The sequence below is a fragment of the Camelus ferus genome, chromosome 12, assembly GCF_009834535.1.
Source record: "Camelus ferus isolate YT-003-E chromosome 12, BCGSAC_Cfer_1.0, whole genome shotgun sequence".
Taxonomy (NCBI): domain Eukaryota; kingdom Metazoa; phylum Chordata; class Mammalia; order Artiodactyla; family Camelidae; genus Camelus; species Camelus ferus.
The window spans coordinates 15,146,284-15,165,297 of record NC_045707.1 but is presented as its reverse complement, the minus strand read 5'-3'; the positions used below and the strand labels follow the sequence as shown (position 1 = coordinate 15,165,297).

The 19,014-nt window shown below is 51.9% G+C and overlaps 2 protein-coding genes and 1 long non-coding RNA gene across 6 annotated transcripts in view; 1 reads left to right on the top strand and 2 right to left on the bottom strand.

Annotated features, from left to right (window-relative positions):
- Positions 1–8,122, bottom strand: part of KCNH3 (potassium voltage-gated channel subfamily H member 3) — a 17,600-nt gene extending 9,478 nt beyond the window's left edge. Inside the window, exons 1-7 of one of the 2 annotated variants that reach the window (XM_032492761.1) lie at positions 7,597–8,122; positions 5,969–6,202; positions 5,398–5,532; positions 4,330–4,463; positions 3,641–3,884; positions 3,118–3,275; positions 2,826–3,033 (exon numbers count right to left, since the gene is read on the bottom strand). In XM_032492761.1, coding sequence (XP_032348652.1) covers positions 2,826–3,033; positions 3,118–3,275; positions 3,641–3,884; positions 4,330–4,463; positions 5,398–5,532; positions 5,969–6,202; positions 7,597–7,672 — 1,189 coding nt within the window. In that variant the 5' untranslated portion in view covers positions 7,673–8,122. The remainder of the gene's footprint in view (positions 1–2,825; positions 3,034–3,117; positions 3,276–3,640; positions 3,885–4,329; positions 4,464–5,397; positions 5,533–5,968; positions 6,203–7,596) is intronic. The other variant, XM_014553243.2, reaches the window with a different exon arrangement.
- On the top strand, positions 5,969–18,859 carry LOC106728782. Its single transcript, XR_004324470.1, has 3 exons — positions 5,969–5,978; positions 7,044–7,048; positions 18,775–18,859. It is a non-coding gene; the product is annotated as an uncharacterized LOC106728782 (long non-coding RNA).
- Positions 15,610–19,014, bottom strand: part of SPATS2 (spermatogenesis associated serine rich 2) — a 95,537-nt gene continuing 92,132 nt past the window's right edge. For all 3 annotated transcript variants that reach the window (XM_032492764.1, XM_032492763.1, XM_032492762.1), the window contains 2 exons: positions 18,800–19,014; positions 15,610–17,747 (listed from right to left, as the gene is read on the bottom strand). In XM_032492764.1, coding sequence (XP_032348655.1) covers positions 17,436–17,747; positions 18,800–19,014 — 527 coding nt within the window. In that variant the 3' untranslated portion in view covers positions 15,610–17,435. The remainder of the gene's footprint in view (positions 17,748–18,799) is intronic.

Sequence of the window (19,014 nt, the reverse complement as noted above, 5' to 3'; positions counted from 1 at the left end):
GGCAGACCTAGAATGGAGGCCCAGAGGGTAAGGGCAGAGGGTGGGCTCAGGATCACAAGCTGCAGTGAGACCCACCTCTCCACATATGCACTGCCCCTCCCCCCTCCACAGCCCCCTACTTCACACTCACCCCAACACCACACACACGCTGCTCCCTGTGATTCCCACCCACCCATTCATTCAGCAACCTCATGCACGTGTGCCAGGAGCTGGGGCACCCCCAGAAGCTTACTGCAAGGCAGGAGTCTCAGAGGTACATAGCACCCCAGGATGGGGCTCAAACCTACATGCTATGGGCTACATCCAGATGGCTTCCTGGAAGAGGGGACGTGGGTGCTCAGTCTCAGAGGATGGGTAGATTATTGATACAAAGAAACTGAGAGGGGGCCGTTCCTGATCTCAAGAAAGGCATGGGCCACACCTAGGGCTGGAGACGAGTTCTGGTGAGGAGCTCAGCTTAGCCAGAATGTGGGGTCCACACTGGGGGATCAAACTCCAGGCTAAGGTATCAGGGGGAACACGTTAAGCCCTGAGCCAAGGTGAGGATTCACCCTTCTGTTGTTTGATGTATGCTGTGAGAATGCAAGGAAGTGCAAAAAATCTTTCATCATTTAGTTAGGCCCCTGAGGTGAAGCCAGTCGCCGAGTGGGGTGGGGCAGGGGTAGGAGGAGGACGAGGGGAAGGTGCAGAGGGGCCCCTCCTCACTCAGTCTTGGTAGTGGGGCGTCAGCAGCCCCTGGGGCTGGTGGTGGGACAGCACGTCTCATGGGGAGGGTCGGCAGCAGAGGCTGCTCTGGAGGCTGGTGGTATTCACACTGAGAAATGTGTTGGGTGACTTCCCTCAGTGTTTAGCACAATCTTTTGAAAACCTAACTCCTCTTCACTGGGCTAATGGGATTCTGGGGCAGGAATTCTATCTACACCAGGAGCAGTGAAGCAGCAGAACCAAGTCAAGGAAGCCATGGGAAGGCACCTCCCACCAGGGAGAGCTGGGCCAGCAAGGGGCACCCCTGTCCTCCACAGACATCCCTCCCAGGGCTGGACCTTGGGAGGTTGGGTGTGGCTCCAACTCAGTGGCGGGTAGTTTCCCTGGAGAAGGAAGTGGCAGACAATGATGTGAAGGACTTGGAAACTCCCCTAATGTGAACTAGTACTACCCCCAAATAGAAAACCCTTCTGGAACTTAGGGATCAAAGGTATGTGTCTGCAAATAGTCAGCCACCTTCATGCCTCACACTCTTCACAGTGGGGCTCAGAGCCCCTCTGGGAGCCAAAAGTGTTCTTCACTGCAGCTCAGCAGCCCCTGTGAAGTGGCCAGAACAGAGGGGCCACGTGGACACAAGACCCAGGGCATCTGGGTCCTGTTGGGGGTAGGGGGCTGACTTGGGGGTTTGGTGTCTCGCCCACTTTGGGGTCAGGGCTTTGCATCACCATTACCCATTGCCCAGTCCTCTGAGCGTCTTCACTGTGGGGCCGTCTGACTTCAGAGCCTCCACCACAGCCTCCCTCTGGGAAGGGCAGGTGCCAAGGGGCTGACACTACCGGGAACATCCGGGTTCCTGTGCTCGGCAACTGGAGCTTTGGGGACTATCCCCATGGGCCTCTGGGCAGCACACCGGTCTCCGCGGGCTTGGCAGGGGAGAGGATTCGCAGGCATCTGCTCGTCCCCAGGAACTGATCAGAGCACGTTTCTAAGGCCAACCTGGACTCCTGGTGACCCCACCAAGGAACAGGCAGTCACGAGGGGCCACCTGAACAGTTGGCCTGTTGCCCACTGACTGGAAACAGGGCGCTAAAGCCAGTTACTGGGAAGTTGCCAGAGGGCCAGAGGGCACGGGGAGGAAGGAGGCATGTTCAGTTTGGGAGCTGCAGGATATGGACAGTTAGACACTGTTGGAAGAGAATCTTTTGGAGTCAGAGAGAGAGGACGGAGTTGAGATGTTCACACAGTGGTGCCAGTGGAACCACCAAGGGAGAGCAAGGTGGGGGGAGAGGTCTGAGGAAAGCCGGGCTCTAGGAGGGGCTGGGGCAGAGAGGGGGTTGGCAGGGTCAGGTGCTACAGGGCCTTCAAGGGGATGAGGGTTTGACCTGCAGGGTGACATGCTGGGTGGAGAGGTGGGGGTGGAAGCCCTCCTGGCAGGATTAAGATGCGAGTGGGAGGTAAGCAGAGGGAGGAGCTGTGAAGTGGAGGTGAAATGAAGGAGAGTGAAGATACTGGTGGGACGCAGAGAAAGGCTGCATTTTAGGCTGGAGGAGAGCTGAAGCAACTGAGAAACATGCGGCCCAGAGGTGACAAGAGTGGGGAAGGGGCCTTAGGAACCAAGCTGGTGGGGGATGAGCTTCCAAAAGGATGCTGGGAAAGTGTCAGACATCAAAGGAACCCTGGAGAGGTCTCTTGAGAGGGGCGGGGTTCCCAGCTGGGCAGGGACTTGAAGAATGTGACAGAAGTTTGGCCACGAGGAGGCCATGATGGGTGACTAGACTCCTCCAGGCAGCCCATCAGGCTGTCTCCACAATGCCCAGCTGCTGGAGGGCAGGCCTGCCTTGAGGTGGTGGCGCTGTCACACTCCCACCTGCACACACACGCAACAGCCCCCACATTTTCCTCACAAACACATGCCTACTTGTACACACATCCCTGACATACACCTATGAGCATGTTCACATGCAGACTTGCACACATCTCTTTGACACCTCATATCAGCTCACAGACATACCCTGACAGACACACACTTGGACTCACATCTCCCTGACACATACACTCGAGTGGACTGATTCCTTAGGCACATATGCACACACCGTACACACATACACAGCCTGCAGTACCAATCTCAGGCAGCTCGGAGGCGCTGCTCTCAATCTCCCGCTGGCCGATGTAGAACCAGATGCAGGCCACCCAGTGGGCGAGCAGGGCGAACACGGCCATGAGCAGGGTCAGCACCACGGCACTGTACTGGGAGTAGCGGTCCAGCCGCGGGAGCAGGCGCAGCAGGCGCAGCAGGCGCACTGTCTTCAGCAGGTGCGCCCCGACATACTGAGGTGGGGGGAGGCAGGGAGGTCACCCCAGGGCCAGCCCCTCCTGTCTTACCCCAAAGCCACCCAGCCCGGCCACACTGACCACGTTGACCTTGAAGGCGTGGAGCAGGTCGAAGGGCAGTGCTGCAATGACATCCAGCAGGAACCAGGTGGTAACGTAGTGGAGGCAAATGGACTTTGGGGCAAACACCACCTGGCCTGACTTGGACACGAACGTGGTGCGGAAATTCAGCACAATGTCTGCAGGAAGTCAGGGCAGGAGTCAGCACGGGCTGGGGAGGAACCACACTTTACTGGGCACCTGCTCAGTAGGACACTGTCCTGGGCCCTTTACATGCACCATCTTAGTTTCCACAGTAACTCTAAAGGGTGGGCACTGTTGTACTTATTTGATGAAGGGAGAAACAGGCTTGGAGAGGCTACGACTGGCTTGGGGTCAAATAACCCATTTGTGGTAAAGACATTTTTGGAACTAAGGTCCCATTTCAAAGCCCACAGGTCATAAATAGGGAGGGCAAGGAGGACACTGGGGGCAGCAGAAGCCATCCAGACTACCCACAGGGGCCTTGGCCCAGGGTGGGGTGGGAGGCACAGAGCACACATACCAAGAATGAAGAGGACCTCCACGGCCAGGTCACAGACACTGGGGGGACTCCGGGCGGCGCTGGGTTCCCGGGCTGTGCTCACGCACACGCTGTAGGGCACGGTGACGGCCACATAGAGGGTGGCAAGCAGAATGAAGCCGTCCCAAGTGGCCCTCAGCGCCCCACAGTGCAGCAGGATGAAGGGTGACTTCCGGATGGCGGCTACTTTGTACTCTGGCAAATTTGGCTTTTCCCCAAACACCCCCTGAGTGAGAGGCAGGGCAGATCCAGGCAGAGGGGACAAGAAATTGGCACAGGCTGAGTGTGGATAGGGTCTGGGACAGGTATCCACCTCCTCTCTGGCCCTACATTCTCAAGACAACCTCTGACACAGGCATTAGAGTCCCCTGGTCATAGATCAGAAGACTGAGGATTGGGGAGATTAAGTGACTTAGCTGAGGTCACACAGCTGCTTAGGGGAGGAGCCAAGATTGAGCCAAGGCCCACCAGGCTCCAGGGCCCAAATTCTCCTCTATACCTTTGATAGATCAGGCACGTGACATTCTTGTCACATCCCCCAAAGTGCTGGTGGGACCTGGGTAGCCCCCTGGACAGTCTCTCTGTGGTGGGCTCAGTTCTTCTCCTCCATCTCCTCAGCCTGCCCCAACCCTGCCCCGCCCCCCAAACACACACCCTAGCACGCAATCCACCTTATTGAGCTTGTGCTTCCCCTTGGGCTGCTTCTGCAGGTGCCCAGACAGGTGGTAGAGCACAGCCCGACTCCGTCGTCGGTTGGCATTGAAGCCTTTGGCCCCTGCCCTGCCATATCGGCGCCGGCCACCACCTACAAAAGAGCGGCCAGAGAGGGTGATTGGGGAGGCACTCACACACCCCAGCCCAGGGGCTTGGGGGTAGGACACCAGTTCCTGGCCCACAGACTGGCTGATTGACTAGCTCGTCTGTTTAGAGCTGGAACTCCAACGTTTCTCACTTCCTAGAGTCTCCTGCCAACCCCAGCAATGGGCAGTCCTGTGGATGCTTACAGACACTCCTCCCCAGTGCCTGCTTCTAGGAGAAGGAGGTTTGGACCAAGGCAAGTCAGGAGAGGATCTCCATAGGGAAGGGCCTGAGAGGGGAGAAGGGAGGTGGTTCTCAGGGGTGAGGAAGTGCAGAGGTAGTAGGAGGCCACTGGGCAGAGCTGTGAGAGCTTCGAGAAGGAGCCTAGCGCCCACGCAGGTGCAGTGGCCACTGAAGACGTACATTGTAGAGCAGCTGCCCCAGGGCTGGGGGTGGGGGATGGGGAATGGAGAGTACCCCCAGCATCCCCAAATAGCAAAGAGGCCTTGGAGCAGCTTTTGATGACAGTTTTGTGAGGTGTCCAAAGGTCTTCCCCAGCCCTAAGAGGATGTAAGAGGGGAAAGACCCCCAGGGACAAAGCCAGGGTTCTCCAGAAAGGTTTGTGTGAGGAAAAGGAATCAGGTGGGTCTGTGCTCAGCCTCACTAATTAGTGAGAAAATGGTACTTCATGGGCACTAGTGGAGTTTGCTGCCTTCGGTTTCTTAGTAAAGTTGACTTTAAAACTCCAACTTTGTCTCAATAAGCTTTCTGTGCCTGGACATGTCGAGATGGGAGCGGCACAGGCTCTCGGCACTGACTCCCAGCAGAGCGGGAGTGGTGGGGGACCTCCAAGCCCATACTGGATGCCACAGCCCCACCCAGGCCCGAGGTACCCAACACCCCAGCCACAGCAAACAAATCAGCAGCTCTACGGCACCCACCTCTCTCCTTCCAGCTGTCAGGGCCCCCTCGGTTCTTGGTATCACTGATGTCCTTGTGAGAGACTAGGAAGAGGGCCACTTCCCCCTTCTCATTCTTTATGGGTATCACATCCAGGAGACACCAGAACGGGAGCCCTGGGCACAAGGACAGACTCAGCCCAGTTCCCATTCTCTGTCAGTGCCCAAGGGCCATTGACACCCCTGGTCAAGGCACAAGCCAGCTCCACTTAGGAAATTTAGGCTTGATCGAACAGGGTGAGGGAAAGCAAGGGAGAGCAGAGATGACAGACATGTGTTCATAGATCTGTCCTGCTAGGTCAGAAGGGGACATTTTTCTACTGGGGTGGAAAACCCAAGATGGGAAATTGAGTGCTGGCTGAGATTGGGGTGAGGACAGAAAAAAGGAGGGACCAGGAACAAGAAGAGACGAAGAGAAGAAGGGAAAGTGGGAAGATGGGATGAGATGGGGAGATGGAGAAGATGGGACTGGAGAGGAGGGACTGTAGATGGGGTGGGTACCAGGCTAGGTGAGACCCCAAAGGTAGGGCCAGCCGGCCAGGTGGCCCCTCACCGCTCTTCCGGTATAGGATCAGCTCAGCCTTGAACTCCTTGTGCTCATCCAGGGCCTTTCGGATCTGTTGGCGGACGAGCTCACTGGTGTCTGGCCCATAGAGGAAGGAGCAGGCACAGCCCCGCTGCATGACCTCAGCCCGGGAGAAACCCGTGAGGTCGCAGAAGCCATCAGAGCAGTAGACCACGGGGAAGAGCCCCGCCACCTGGGCGTTGCCCAGCACGAAGTTACTATCTGCAAGACAGCACCTCTCAGAGGAGGTGTGGGGTGAAAGGGCAAGGACTCTACCAACCCTCCTTTCCCAAATGCCTGCAACCAAAGGGTGGGTGTTACAAATCCCAGGAATGTTGTGTGTGAGTGCTTGGGGTGAAGTAGGGGAAGGGTTAGGACAGGAGCTGTTTATGAACAGGAATTAGCATGCCACCTGTGTGTCAGTGCCCTGTAAGGGCCCCTTCCTAGCATTGTGTGTACAGTACATTCAAAAATCAGCATGTGTGAACCCTGTGTGGGTGCTGTGCCCTCTGGAGTATGTCCTGAGCAGCTTCAGGTAAGGGGTGCGGTTGGGGAAGCCCCAAGGATGACTCTAGGCTAGCCTTAGTCCCACCCCAGCCTCTGCCAGGTTCACTCACCAGCTAGGTACCCAGGTTGGCTACCTGGCTCCTCCCACTGAGACACACCTGGACTGAGAGGCAGTCCAGGCCACCATCTCTTGTGCACTTTGTTTGAGCCCCAGTTACCTGATGTGGCTCAGGAATTAGTGAGTGTGATCCATACTGAGGGTGTAAGAATGGTAGCTGAGCACTGGCAGCCTGGAGCCAGGAATGTATTGGTTGGGGGGTGGGGGGGGGGCACGCTGAATCAGCAGGCTGCAGGAGCCAAGCGCAGGCAAAGCATATGGAGAAGCTTGAGGAGGTGGGGGCTCAGGGATGGGCTCCTGCCTTCCATCAGGAACCAGACTGGGAGGATGCTAGGCAGGCAGCTGGGAAGCCCCACTGGGGGTAAGGGAGGAGGATGAGGGAGGGGGCTTTCACGATTTTCCCAGTGCTCAGAGCCCTGGGAAACCAGGATTCATCAGCTCTGGTCGACTTCTCCAAACTTCCCCACTCTTGGTGGGAGTCCCCTAGTCTATCTTTTTAGAGTTGGACATGCTCTGTGGGTTTAGCCTGTGAGGTGAGCCTGGACTCCTGAGTCCCTCCTATTCTATCTCTGTTTGCAAACCTCTTCTCCAAATTTGTTTTTTGAGTTTCTGGTCTGTCCCTGAACACCGTTTCCCTGCCCCATGCCTTAAACCGCCAGATCGAGGGTAGTCCGTGGGACAGTTCCAGACACTGGTATGGGACGGGTTAGACTGACTAGATTGGGGTTCGCGCCCCCACGAACAGACATGCCCAGTCCCCAAACCCGAGAGTTCTAGCCATTTTTGCTCTGCCTGGGGCGGCGTGGACTCTGAATCTTTAGGGGAAACGGCGTCTGGAAGGAAATGGTGGTCCCAGCTAAAAGCGGGGAGCGGGGAAGGAAGGGAGTGAGAACAGGAGGTCGCCAGGCTGAGATGTCGGGGTGCAGGACTTGTGGGAACCCTGGCCTGGGGCAGCTGGTCCAGGAGCCAGTGGGGCGAGGGTCGGACTCACGCGTGCCGTCGAAGCGCGTGGCGATGGTGTCCAGGAAGGTGTTCTGAGGCGCCAGGAGTCCCCGCATGGCCGGCATCTTAGGCGGCCGTGACCGCCTGCCCCATCCCTCCGGGGCGCGGGGATTCAGCGCCGGGGGAGGGCGCCCAACTCGGCCGCCCCCCGCCGGGCCCCGCGCCCCCTAGTGCAGTCGTCGGGAGGCAATGCCCACCCCGGGCTCGCAGGTCCCGCCAGCGGCCCGCGCGCGAGAGGACGTCCCCGCCGTCGGGGCCCGGAGCATGGCGCGCGGCTCCTCGCGCCCTGGCCGCCCACGAATCCCGGGTTCCCGGCTCCGCTCCTGCTGTGCTCTCGGCACCTTCCGTTGGCGGCGGCGGCGGCGGCGGCGGCGGCTCCCGTTTCGGCTGCAGGTCAGCTCCCGCTCGGGCTCCGCTCAGCACCGGATCCCCGCAGCTCCCTCCGTCTGTCGGGGAGAAGCCGCATCCTCCCTCCCTTCCTCCGGCGCCCGCCGCCTGCACCGGAGTAACCATGGAGACGGGGCACACCCAGGCAGGGCCGCCTCCTTAAAGGGACAGGCCTCCTGCCGAGGGATTCCCCCTCCCCTTGGGACCTTGATGGGGCAAGGGAGGAGGCGCCCCGCTTCCCTCGCCCCGCAGGCCGCCCGAGCCGCCCCAAGCCGCCCCGCCCGCCCCTTGGAGAACTACGGGCGAGCGCCTGGTCCTGCTCGGGCTGACTCAGCCGCAGGGGCGAGGCGTCTTTCTCTGCAGCATTGGGGGTTCTCAGAGAGCCTGGCAGCCTCTCCTCCCCCGGAGGGACCTGAGGAGAGCTCAGGCGGGGGTTGAGCGGAGGGTGCGTGTTTTAGAAGAAGCTTTCCCCTAGGAAAAATGTAACGGGAAAGGGGGCTGGGCCACCAGGCGGAGGTGAAGGCCGGTGGTTTGTAGAGGTTGGGGAAGGGAAAGTCTAAAAGGAGATTTGGAAGAGGGAGTTTAAACACAGCTTCTGGGCATCCAAGTCTTTTTTAGCCTCAACTTGACCCTCCGAAAAATGGATCAAGCAATCACTAGGCGATGCCAGGGCAGGCTATAGCTGTCAGGAAATTGGAGAGGGGGTAGTCCTGGAAGTAAGGTTTAGACGCTCTCTGTGTGTGCCCAGCAGGTGGAAAAGAGGTGTGTGAATGAGGGGCACCCCAGATCCTTTGTCTTGCCCTTATATTTCTCTTTTTGTCATCCTTTGCAGCTCCCAGGCTGCGCTAGAGGTTAAGATTGCAAATACAGGGGACGGTAGACATCAGACGCTGGGGGAAACTTCCTAATTTTGTGTTTGTGGGTCCTTGCGAGCAGGTGTGAGAGGACCGAGTCTCCCCTGCCTCAGCCCCTTCAGTCATAGAGAACTAGGTTTTACGCTTAAGGGGGAGCGATGGCTGCAGGGACCTCCCCCCCCAACTCCGGCGAGGGGGTGGGGAGGAGGGGCCAGTGGGCGGTGTGGAGCCCGCCCCGAGGCGGCAGTCTCTCTCTGGTCTCCCGCGCTGCGTCGGTCCCCCCCAGCCTCGCGCTGCCAGCGCCGCTCCTCCTCCCTCCCACGATTTGCCAGCGAGCGCGGCTACCGCCCGCGCCCAGAGGAACCGCCGGGGCCAAAAGAGCAATTTGTTTCCGAACGAGTGATGCGGGAGGCTCAGTACTCCCACCCCTCTAGGAGACACGTCCAGAGTCATCAGCATCGGAAAGAAAGGAGTGTCCCCCACTCCACCCACCCCTCATCTCCAACAGGGGCCAAAGCCCCAGGCACCTGTATTAAAATGAGCTAGTGCTTGGGGAGGAAAGGGAGGAAGCGTCCCCCTCTCCCTGTCCTCTGAATCTTGGAATCCTAGTCCCAGGAAGAATGACTCTAAGGATTCTGCAGATTGTGCGCCTTATCCCCCGCCCCCACCCTCTCACTAGTATCCAGGGCCGCGCAGTAACCCCTCACTCAAAGGCTCATTTTTGCCCCTCCAGGCAATGTTCAAGCATAATGCTAAGGAGAGGGTGCACGTTAGGAATGGGCTCACTTTGAGAGACAGGATGAGGCTATAGTTGAAAGCACCGAACTTAAGAACCAGGCTACCTAACTAGGTTTGAATATAGTTCTGCCACTTGCTGTTGTGATTCTCCTTCTGTGACTCAATTTTCTCCTCTGTGAAATGAAGACAATAATAACTACCTCAGAGGGTTGTTAGGAGGATTAAAAGAGTAAAGGATCTAGAACAGTGTGTAACATTTGCATCATGTAAATGTTTATTATCATCTGATTTTGAATTTTATAAGAGCCCTGTAAAATATGCAGGGTAGATGCTACTTGCACTCCATTTCACAAATGAGTACAGAGGCAGAGATAGAGAGACTTGCTCAAGGTAACCAAGTGATAAATGGCTAAGGTTCCAACCCTGACAATCTCCCAACTCTATGTCCAGAGTCCATCTCACTCCAGCATTGCTGTTTCCCACTCTGAGGACCCAGAAACAACCCCAGGTTAGCTGTGTGACACTCATGAAGACTGGTCATCTGGGTTGTATATCGGATCCAGATGGTCCTTGAGTTACCCTCGTAAGCTCAAACGGTTCAGACTTTCAGGCTTCCAGCTCATCAGCCCGGGCTAGTTTTGAACATCAAGCTAGACAAGACACCTTGGGTCAGGGTGGACAGGTGGTAGAGGAATGTGTGCAGTGCCCCAAATATTACAATGCTGACATTTATTGAGCATCAACTTTGTGCCAAAGCACTGTGTAAAGTGCTTTACTTGGATTATCCCATTATTCTTCATCATAACTCTATGAAGTAGTCATTGTTATAATCCCCAATTTACAGGTGAAAACATTGAGGCAGAGAGGTTAAATATCTTGTCTAAGATGCACTGCACCCTCCAGCAGCTTCAGAGACAGTGCCTGTGTCACTGTTTTGGTGTCCTGGTCCGCACTTCCAGAAGAAAATATGCTAACATTTATTGAATGTTATGATCCCTCTTCCTATCTCAGAATGAAACAGCAATGTTTTGGGCTTTAAACCCCTTTCCCTTTTGCTCTTCAAAGAATTTGTGTGAAAGTGTGTATGGGGTAGGAATGCAGCCACTGACCCTTTCCTTTAGTCTGGCCTGACTTAAGATGCCCTTTCCATCTAGATGAGTGTATCCAGGCATGGAATCTCAGCCCTCTCCTCCCTTTCACTTTACCTAGTCCCTCAGGTCTTCTGCCAGACCTGGCTTCTAGGTTCCCTCAGCTTGCAGCGATGAATTGATGAATTCCTTGCTTTCCACCCCGCATGCATGCAAACACACACACACACACACACACACACACACACACACACACACACACACACACACAAACACAGAAGGGGTCCATGTTCAGGAGACAGTACAGTGGAGGTTGGGAGGAGCTGAAAAGTGAACAGAGGGTCAGGGAGCACTGGTCTCATTACAATCTCCTCTTCTTTTCCTCTTTCCCCAGTTCTTGACTCAGTGGCCACAGTGAGAAGTCACAGGGAGGGGAAGGGTGAGGAGGAGCCCTGTTCAGAGATGATAGCTCAAAGCTATTGTCAACAAGAAGAAACTCAGGAGGCTGCATTTTGAAGCTGCCGTGGGAGGACTGTGGGAGTATTATCTACAAAAGGAACAAGGAGAGAGAAGGGAAGAGCAAAGCAACAAGAAAACTGCTTGAGACACAAAAGATGGAAAAAGCTCCCCCCTCTCCTGAGCGCAGGCGGAGTCAGTTGCTGTGTGCAGTGGGGGAGAACAGGTGGCTGTCGAGGAACAGACTCGAGGGGCCCTGCCCCTCCCCTCTTCTCACTCTCACCACCCTCATTTATGGAGGTCCCCAGGTCTATCTCTCCTTCTCAGGCCATGTTGTGTGGTGGGAAAATCTCAGGCTTTCAAGCCCAACTAGTCTGGGTTTGACTTCTAGCTCCATCGCTGATGGGCTAAATGACCTTGGGCCGGGACAGGGGACAGGTGTTGCTCTTAAAGAGGATCAGTTCCTTCACTTGTGAGAATTGTTGAGAGAATAAGATGAGCTTAGTGAGTAGTTATGATTGTTACTGCAAGTCCCCCTGAGCCTTGCCCTGGCCCTGGGTGCTGGGACCACGGAAATGAGCTCAGCACAAAGCCTCACTGAAGGCTTGCCACCTCCACCAAAACAAACACTACGTTTTGGAATAATTTGAGGCCTCCAATATTTGGCCACCCCTCACTGCTGTCATTCTAGGCCATTTCTTTCTTTTTTTTTTTTTTAATTTATTTTTTATTGAGGGGGAAGGTAATTAGGTTTTTAAAAATTAATTTACTTGTTTATTTATATGGAGGTACTGGGGACTGAACCCAGACCTCCTGCATGCTAAGTACATCCTCTACCACTGAGCTATATCCTTCCCCCCCAGTTCTAGGCCATTTCTTCTAGTGGGGGATCCTAGCTAGTGTGAGAAAACCTCAATAAATTTTCAAACAAGGGAATTCTGCATAACCTGTGGTATGTCGCATGGCTAGTTAAGTGGAGGAACAGATCTGGACCAAGAGTTGACTAGATTGACAGCAGTTTGCTACCATGCCAAGCTGCTGAGGGGCCTCGTCTTCTTCCTTTGGTAAACAGCCTATTAAAAGGGGGCCATATGGTCATTTTGACGAATGCCCACTGGGAGCAGCATCATGGACTTCAGCTTGTGGGGAGATGCTGCAGTTGCACGCAGGCCCTGCCTACTGGGACGGCAGTTTACCACAGCCCTGCCTGGAGTCGGCAAGGGGGTGAGTCTGAGAGATCTTCTCAGTCTCTCAACCTGCGTGTTCTAGCAGCACCAGAAAATGGGTTCATCTGAAATATAGTTACAGAGAAAGCCAAACTGGGTTAACTTGAAGAGAGACATAAAAAGGCGACCTGACTTTTCCCTGAGGAATCAGAGTGGGTGGATTTGTTCCTGCTGTTTTGACGGTAGTGAAGGGGCGGGCGGGCTGGAGAACAGTTGTGCTGATGGTGGGTGAGGCTTCCTCACCCAGGCAAATCTTCAGATGGCATTTCCCCTTGGTAAGGAGTTGCAGAGTAGGTAACAAAACTCCCCCAGCACCTGTATGGAAATGACGTTCCCTGGCTCTCTCCTGGGAGACTTGCTCCTGCAGCTGCTGCGCTGGTGACTGTTTGCCCAGGTTGGTGCCATAAGCATCTGGCCTACGCCACCCAGAGAGTGCAGATGGGGGAGGGGGTGTGCTCTCCTGACAGCTGTCAGGACAGACAAGAGGGCACAGAGCTCACCACGCTGGGGGGAGATGCACGCAGAGAAGAAAAGCTACAGAAGGAACAGGATGGCTGAGTTATTGTTTTCTTGGTTAATTAGGTCTGTATGGCTGGAGACAGTGCAGGAGAGCCAGTAAAGCAAAGGAGTCAGGTGAGTGAACATTTAACTTGTCACAGGTTAGCTTGGACACCAGGGTATCGTTCTGCAGCACCTGGCTAGACAAACCCCGAACCCCTCCGTGAGGTAGTTATCCTTGTCTCCACTTAACCATTCAAGAAGAGGTTCAAAGGTGTTATGTTTTTTGCCCAAGGTTAGTTGGTCACGTAGCTGCCAAGTTGTGAAGCCAGAATTAAAATCCAAGTGTATGTCTCAAAAGTCCAGGGTCTTCCTGCTCTCCCACACAGCCTAGCCACAGACACCGCTTCCAGGAGTCTGAGGAAGAGCTATGAGCTTTATTTCCCTCACCCGCAAAGTGGCTGAGGAAAGAGAAGGAAGCATTTATCTTCGCCTCAGAACTCAGCACACTGCGCAGCACACAATAGGTACCTCCATGTTGGAAGGAAAGGCTGCTCAGGTGGCCAAAGCAACCAGAGGTCAAGCTTGACTGCTTGTACAGCAGGTTGTTCCGGCTACCAGCGATATGGTCTGGTACTCTGGACTAGTTAAAATAGTGACAACAGAGCTCCTTGTATCAGTAGGTGACCCGCAACCATGTATCATTTTGGTCACCTGTGTCTTCCATAAAGTGTGCTTCCATATGGATATAATCCTCTCCAGGTGGGACAAGGTGGGATGAATCATGTAGATCAGGCAAGACAGACTCTCGTTTTGTTAGGTCAAATGGCAGAATTTCCAGGGGCAACAAGTTCATTACTCTACTGACCTTCTCCAAAAGGCGAGGTTAGTTCACACACTGATAACCATGTGTCCTGGCTTTTCCAGGCCACCCCCAACCTAAAATATTTTATTCTGTTTGTCCCCACATACATTCATACTCACAAGACTGCACCCCGGTTTGGGATTCTGAAGTATGAGGTCCCTCTGTCTATGAGCCACTGAATGAATGCCTGGTCACTTCTTGGTGTAGTTCTGGTTCAAGCACAGGCCCCTGCCCTTCGGGACTGTGCTTCTCCATTTTACTCTCGGAAGACAGCATGGCTCCCTCATGCAACACTATTACCTTGTATTATGTTATTGGTGTGTGTCAGTTGCCTCCACGAGTTTGTCAGCCCCATAAAGGGCTATGTTTTAGTTATCTTTATCTCTCTTTAGCATCCATCTCAGCAACTGGACAAAGCACTCCCTAACACTGTTGGCAAGAATATAAATCCATGCACCTTTAAGAGTACTTTATCAATAACTATATGATCCAACAATTCCACTCCTAGAAATTTACCCTGAAGATAACACTCTCACAGGTGGAGTCATATATGTATTATGAGATGCTCATTTCAGCAATACTTGTGACAGCAAAAAACTGAAAATCATCAATAGGGACTGGTTAAACTAAGTACGATAAATTTATAGGGATACTATGCAGTCATAGAAAGAAGGTGTATTTATATAAACTGGCACAGAAGGAAGTCTAAGTGGTATATATTCTTCTGATATATGTGTACCAATATAGAGAATCTCCACAAGAAACTTAAGAGTGCTTGCCTCTAGGGGAGGGAATAGATAGTCCAGAGTGGGACGAAGGCTTATTTTTCATCATATATCCTGTGAACCGTTTAGGCTTTTTCTTCTTTTACCATTTACATATATTGATTTTTCTTAAAACCAAACAAAAACTAGTGATAAAAAGTGAGGACAAGTGAAAAAAGCACGCTGTTTAGGAACATGCGTAGTATGGTTCCCATTTATGTAAAAGAAAGAAAAAAATGTATTTGCATGTCTGGATTTAGAAATTTTGTGAAAAGATATACAAGAAACTTACCAGTGATTTCTTCTGGGGAGTGGGACAAGGTAGGAGAGTATTTTTTACTTTTACATCATGTATCCTTTCATACCTTCAAAAAATTAGTCTGTTACTACTTTTTTTTAAAAGTGAATTTAAAAAACTGCCATAAATAAGGGGCCTAGGAAATATTTGGGTGTTCCTAATGAAGCCGTGCTAACTTAGCTTTTCTCTCTCAAGTGGTCTATAACTGACAAAGCTCAACCTGAAGTCTCTAGGCTGGGAAAGGGCACGACGCTGATCTCTAAGAGGAAATGGAAAGAGAAGGAACATGATGATTAGGGTGGGATCTCCCTCAACACACAGCGGAACTGCCCAGGGTACAGAGCCTCCCTTCTCTTGGGAAGCAGAGAGCTGTTATGGGGAGCAAGGAATGGGCCCCACAATTCAAACTTAAGATAAAGCTAACTTCTCTTCATGGAAGAAAGTCAAATTGGCAAATTTCAGAGCAGAATATCCACAACATGAGATCCTAAATGAATTATGGTTTAGATATATTGTCTAAAAAAAGAATCACAGAATGTATATAGTATGATCCCTTTTTTATAAAAAACAAAACCAAAATTAAAAGCCCATACATCTATGTGCATGTGAACATATACTCTTTGAAAAAGGTTTATAAGGATATATGCCAAATGATTAACTCATTACCCCTGAGGAACAGAATGGGAAGGTGGAAACTTTAACGTTTTCCTTTTACATTTCTGTATTATTTGATATTTTAAATACAACTTTTATAATTAAAAACAAAATGTAAAAAAAGTTTCATAATTTTCAAACTTTTTATGGTCACAGAAAAAAAATCCTCAAATATTTTTCTACAAAGAGATTTTAATTTCAACTTCAAGGCAGTTTTGACAAATATGTGGCTTCCCATCTGTTTAGATGGTTAAATACAGTCTTGCCTGGATACAGGGACAGACCTCATAATCCTTCAAGGTCACTTCAATCTCTGGATTTCCTATAAAGTACAGGTAAGCAATTAATCAGAAAAGCGGGGATTTTTCCTGATACCAGAAGGCTGATAGTGTTGTTGGATAAATTCCCCCAAATGAGGTGACCAGCCCCTTAGAAAATGGCTTCCTAGTACTCCTTGACTACTGTTCTCTTTACTGAAAGACACACACTCGCTCTCTTTCTCTCTCAGTCTGTGCAACCAACCTGAACCCTGGAAGCTCCGCTTCAGCCAAAGAGCCAGGGGAAGCCCTGAGGCAGCTAAGTTCTGCACCACTGCCACTCACAGTTGGGTTTCAGACTTGGGAGAAAAAAGCTGGGGAAGAAAATGCTCTGCTGTTATTAAATCATAGAGGCTGGGGTGAGTGTTGGGGGGGGGCTGGTACCAGTGCCACCTGCTACATGCTGGAACCCAATTACATTGTGACATCAACTACTCCTGTGAAGGGACGGGCAGTGGAGGTCAGGGGTGGGGACAGAACTTTTGGTTGCCTGGGGGAGCTGTTGGCAGCTGTAGTTTTTCTGAACTGGTAGGCTCTCTGGAAAGTCACCATTCCCTCTCCTACAGACCTGTTCCCGTGAGGAACAGCTGCATCTGCTCACCCTGGCTTTCACATTTAATTCGGTTCTGAAGCTAAGTGGGGGACAAGTGACTGAGGAATTGGACACCCTCAGTGAAGCCCCCGAACAAGCTGCAGAAGTGACTTCTACCCCATGAGGCCCAAAGAAAAACAGGTAATGAAATGAAGTCACTTCCTGCTGTGAAACAAACGTGGGAACATTTATGCAATTGTTTTTATTTATTCAACTCTAAAGATTGACTGCGGCAATTTTTTGATGGGTAACACCTTAGATTAACACTAATTATATTGCTGTAAATTTGGTTCAGGATCAGAACAGGAAATCAGGAAAGAGAGAACAATAGCAACAAAAATCTTCAAACATTGAAACAAAGAAATACTTTTTTTCCTTTAGTTAAATGCTACTTTCCCATAGACTTCCCTAGACTGGGTTGCAGTCTAAGGTAATAGGAAACAAGGCTTTGGGCATTTGGAAGAAACTGCAGGTTAAGCTATGGTGCTAAGCAAGAGACTGAACCCTGATCTGAGCGTCAATCTCAGGCACGTTCTGCGAGCAGAGGCAGATTCTCAAATGTTTCCTAGTGTTCTTTACTTTTCACTAATTAAATTTCCTCTTCTCTGGCTAATTCAGTGCAGTTCACCATCCCCTCACTGGTCACACTCTGTTCACAGGGAATCTGACAGGCCCATGTGGTTTCTGCTTAGCCTGGAAAGGCAGCAGGACCAGTTCTGATCCATCTCCCCCCAGAAGCCTGAACAGTAGGGGCTGCCGAGGAAGGCCTCTTCAGGCACCTGAAAGGCCGGGAGCACTGGGAAGAACACTGCTTACACTTGGGAAACTTGGCAACAGTCGCCTGTGACTCCTGGTGGAAATGACTAGTCAGAATCAATCCATATCACTGGAAAAGGTGAAGGGAAAACACAGTTTCCCCTCCAAAAATGGTAAAGAGGAAACGAGGAAAGAAGAAATCAAAGTATTTAGAATGGCATAAAAAGTGATATGCGTAAACTTCTTTTCGTTATTAAGTCTAACTATAAGTTTCCTAAAGTCCAGTTACCAAGTTGAACTGTGTGGGACAGAAGAGAGGTCAAGTGCAATTTCCCTCAAGAGTTCCCGGCTTCAGGCTGAGAGGTCCTGGGTTTGCGCTGGGGGAGCCCCCTTTTGAATGAGGGCTTGGGTGGGCTGGGCTCCATGCTGGCTCCAGTTCCACTGGTCCCTGCAGGATGAGCCTGGCCCTGTTCACTAGTGTTTCCTGGTGCCTGGGATGGAGCGCTCTGGTACCTGGAACCAGATGAATACCATGAGCTGTTTCTGTAACGACCCACACTGTCATGTTGCCCTTGGTTCATGGGGTCACTGGACTTTTGGCCTTGTGGCCTGTAGCTTTGTCCTCCTCGTCTGTTTCCCGGCAATACCTAAGGACAAAAGAACACAACGTTCAGAGCACTGTGGCATTATGGCCCCGCTTTGTTCTAGTTCAGTTTATAGAATTCTGAAAGCCTCATAGTAGTATCTCATGCTTGGGACTCGGTTCTCTCTCAAGACTCAGAATTTGCTCAGCCAATCCAACCTAGACACTATATCAGAACTAATAAATCTTCCACGATTTTTACCCCCACCTTTCACCCCTAGGCTCTTATCCACTGAAGAGGAGTTCACTTTTCGTTAGCTGGGCAGAAGAAGAAAGCTAACTCTGGGTTATTATAAGCCCCCAGCTGGGAAGTATCTTATCACATGTCTGACTTTTACAGATCATAAGCCATTTGTAAAAATAATGGACATTTGGAATAATACGATAAATGTCATTATGCTCTACTCTGCTATACATCATGAAGCGTAGATTGAGTCATGCTGCTGTGACATTTAACACATCTTTCACTTTACAACCCAGAAAGCTTATGACATAGGATTTTATTTTTGTCCTCTAATTCCAATGTAACACCAGTTCTGAAGAATTACTGACAGCACTGCCTTGGATTACTCTTGTGTATCTCCTTCACACCAGGGAAAAGAAACTATGGATTATGCTTCAACTTTCCTGTGTTTGCTGCCCACCCTAGCAAGTTCACGCTCTCTCGCTCTCCCTGATACGTTCTCCGTTGTGCTTCTAGGGAGCAGCTGCTGCAGATGCATTCTGGTGAGCCTGCCACTGTGGTGCTTGTCTACCTCGAGATGGGTGCACGACTCCCAATGTGACCAATTACCAGGCAATCCTACCTACAACAGCTGGGATCACTGCCAACACCAGGAAGTCAGCGGTCTTGGCAACAAGAAATCTACACTGGCTGGTGGTTTGGAACATACGTACCAAATGCTTTCTCTGGAACTAACTGAAGCAGGAGGGATTCAAAATAGGTACGGAATGGGCATAAAGAGAGGAAGGTAATGTACTGAACTGTCAGCATTTAAACTGTGACAACCTGGTAGCTTTTCTTCCTTAAGTTGCTCAGTGTGGAAGCTCGGTTACCTCTCGATGAGGCTGGTAGGTCCGGCCACTGGAGTTTGCTGTGGCTGCAGGAGCCTCTCTTGGTGCCGGGTTTTTCTTGTTAGCACTTGTAAGGCTGGGAGCAGAGGCACAAGTGGAAGAGGAAGCAGCAGAGGCATCACATGGGCTACTCAAAGACACTGATGTAACTGAGCTACATCGAGATCTGGTTGAATAGCTGTTCTTTGGATGTGACA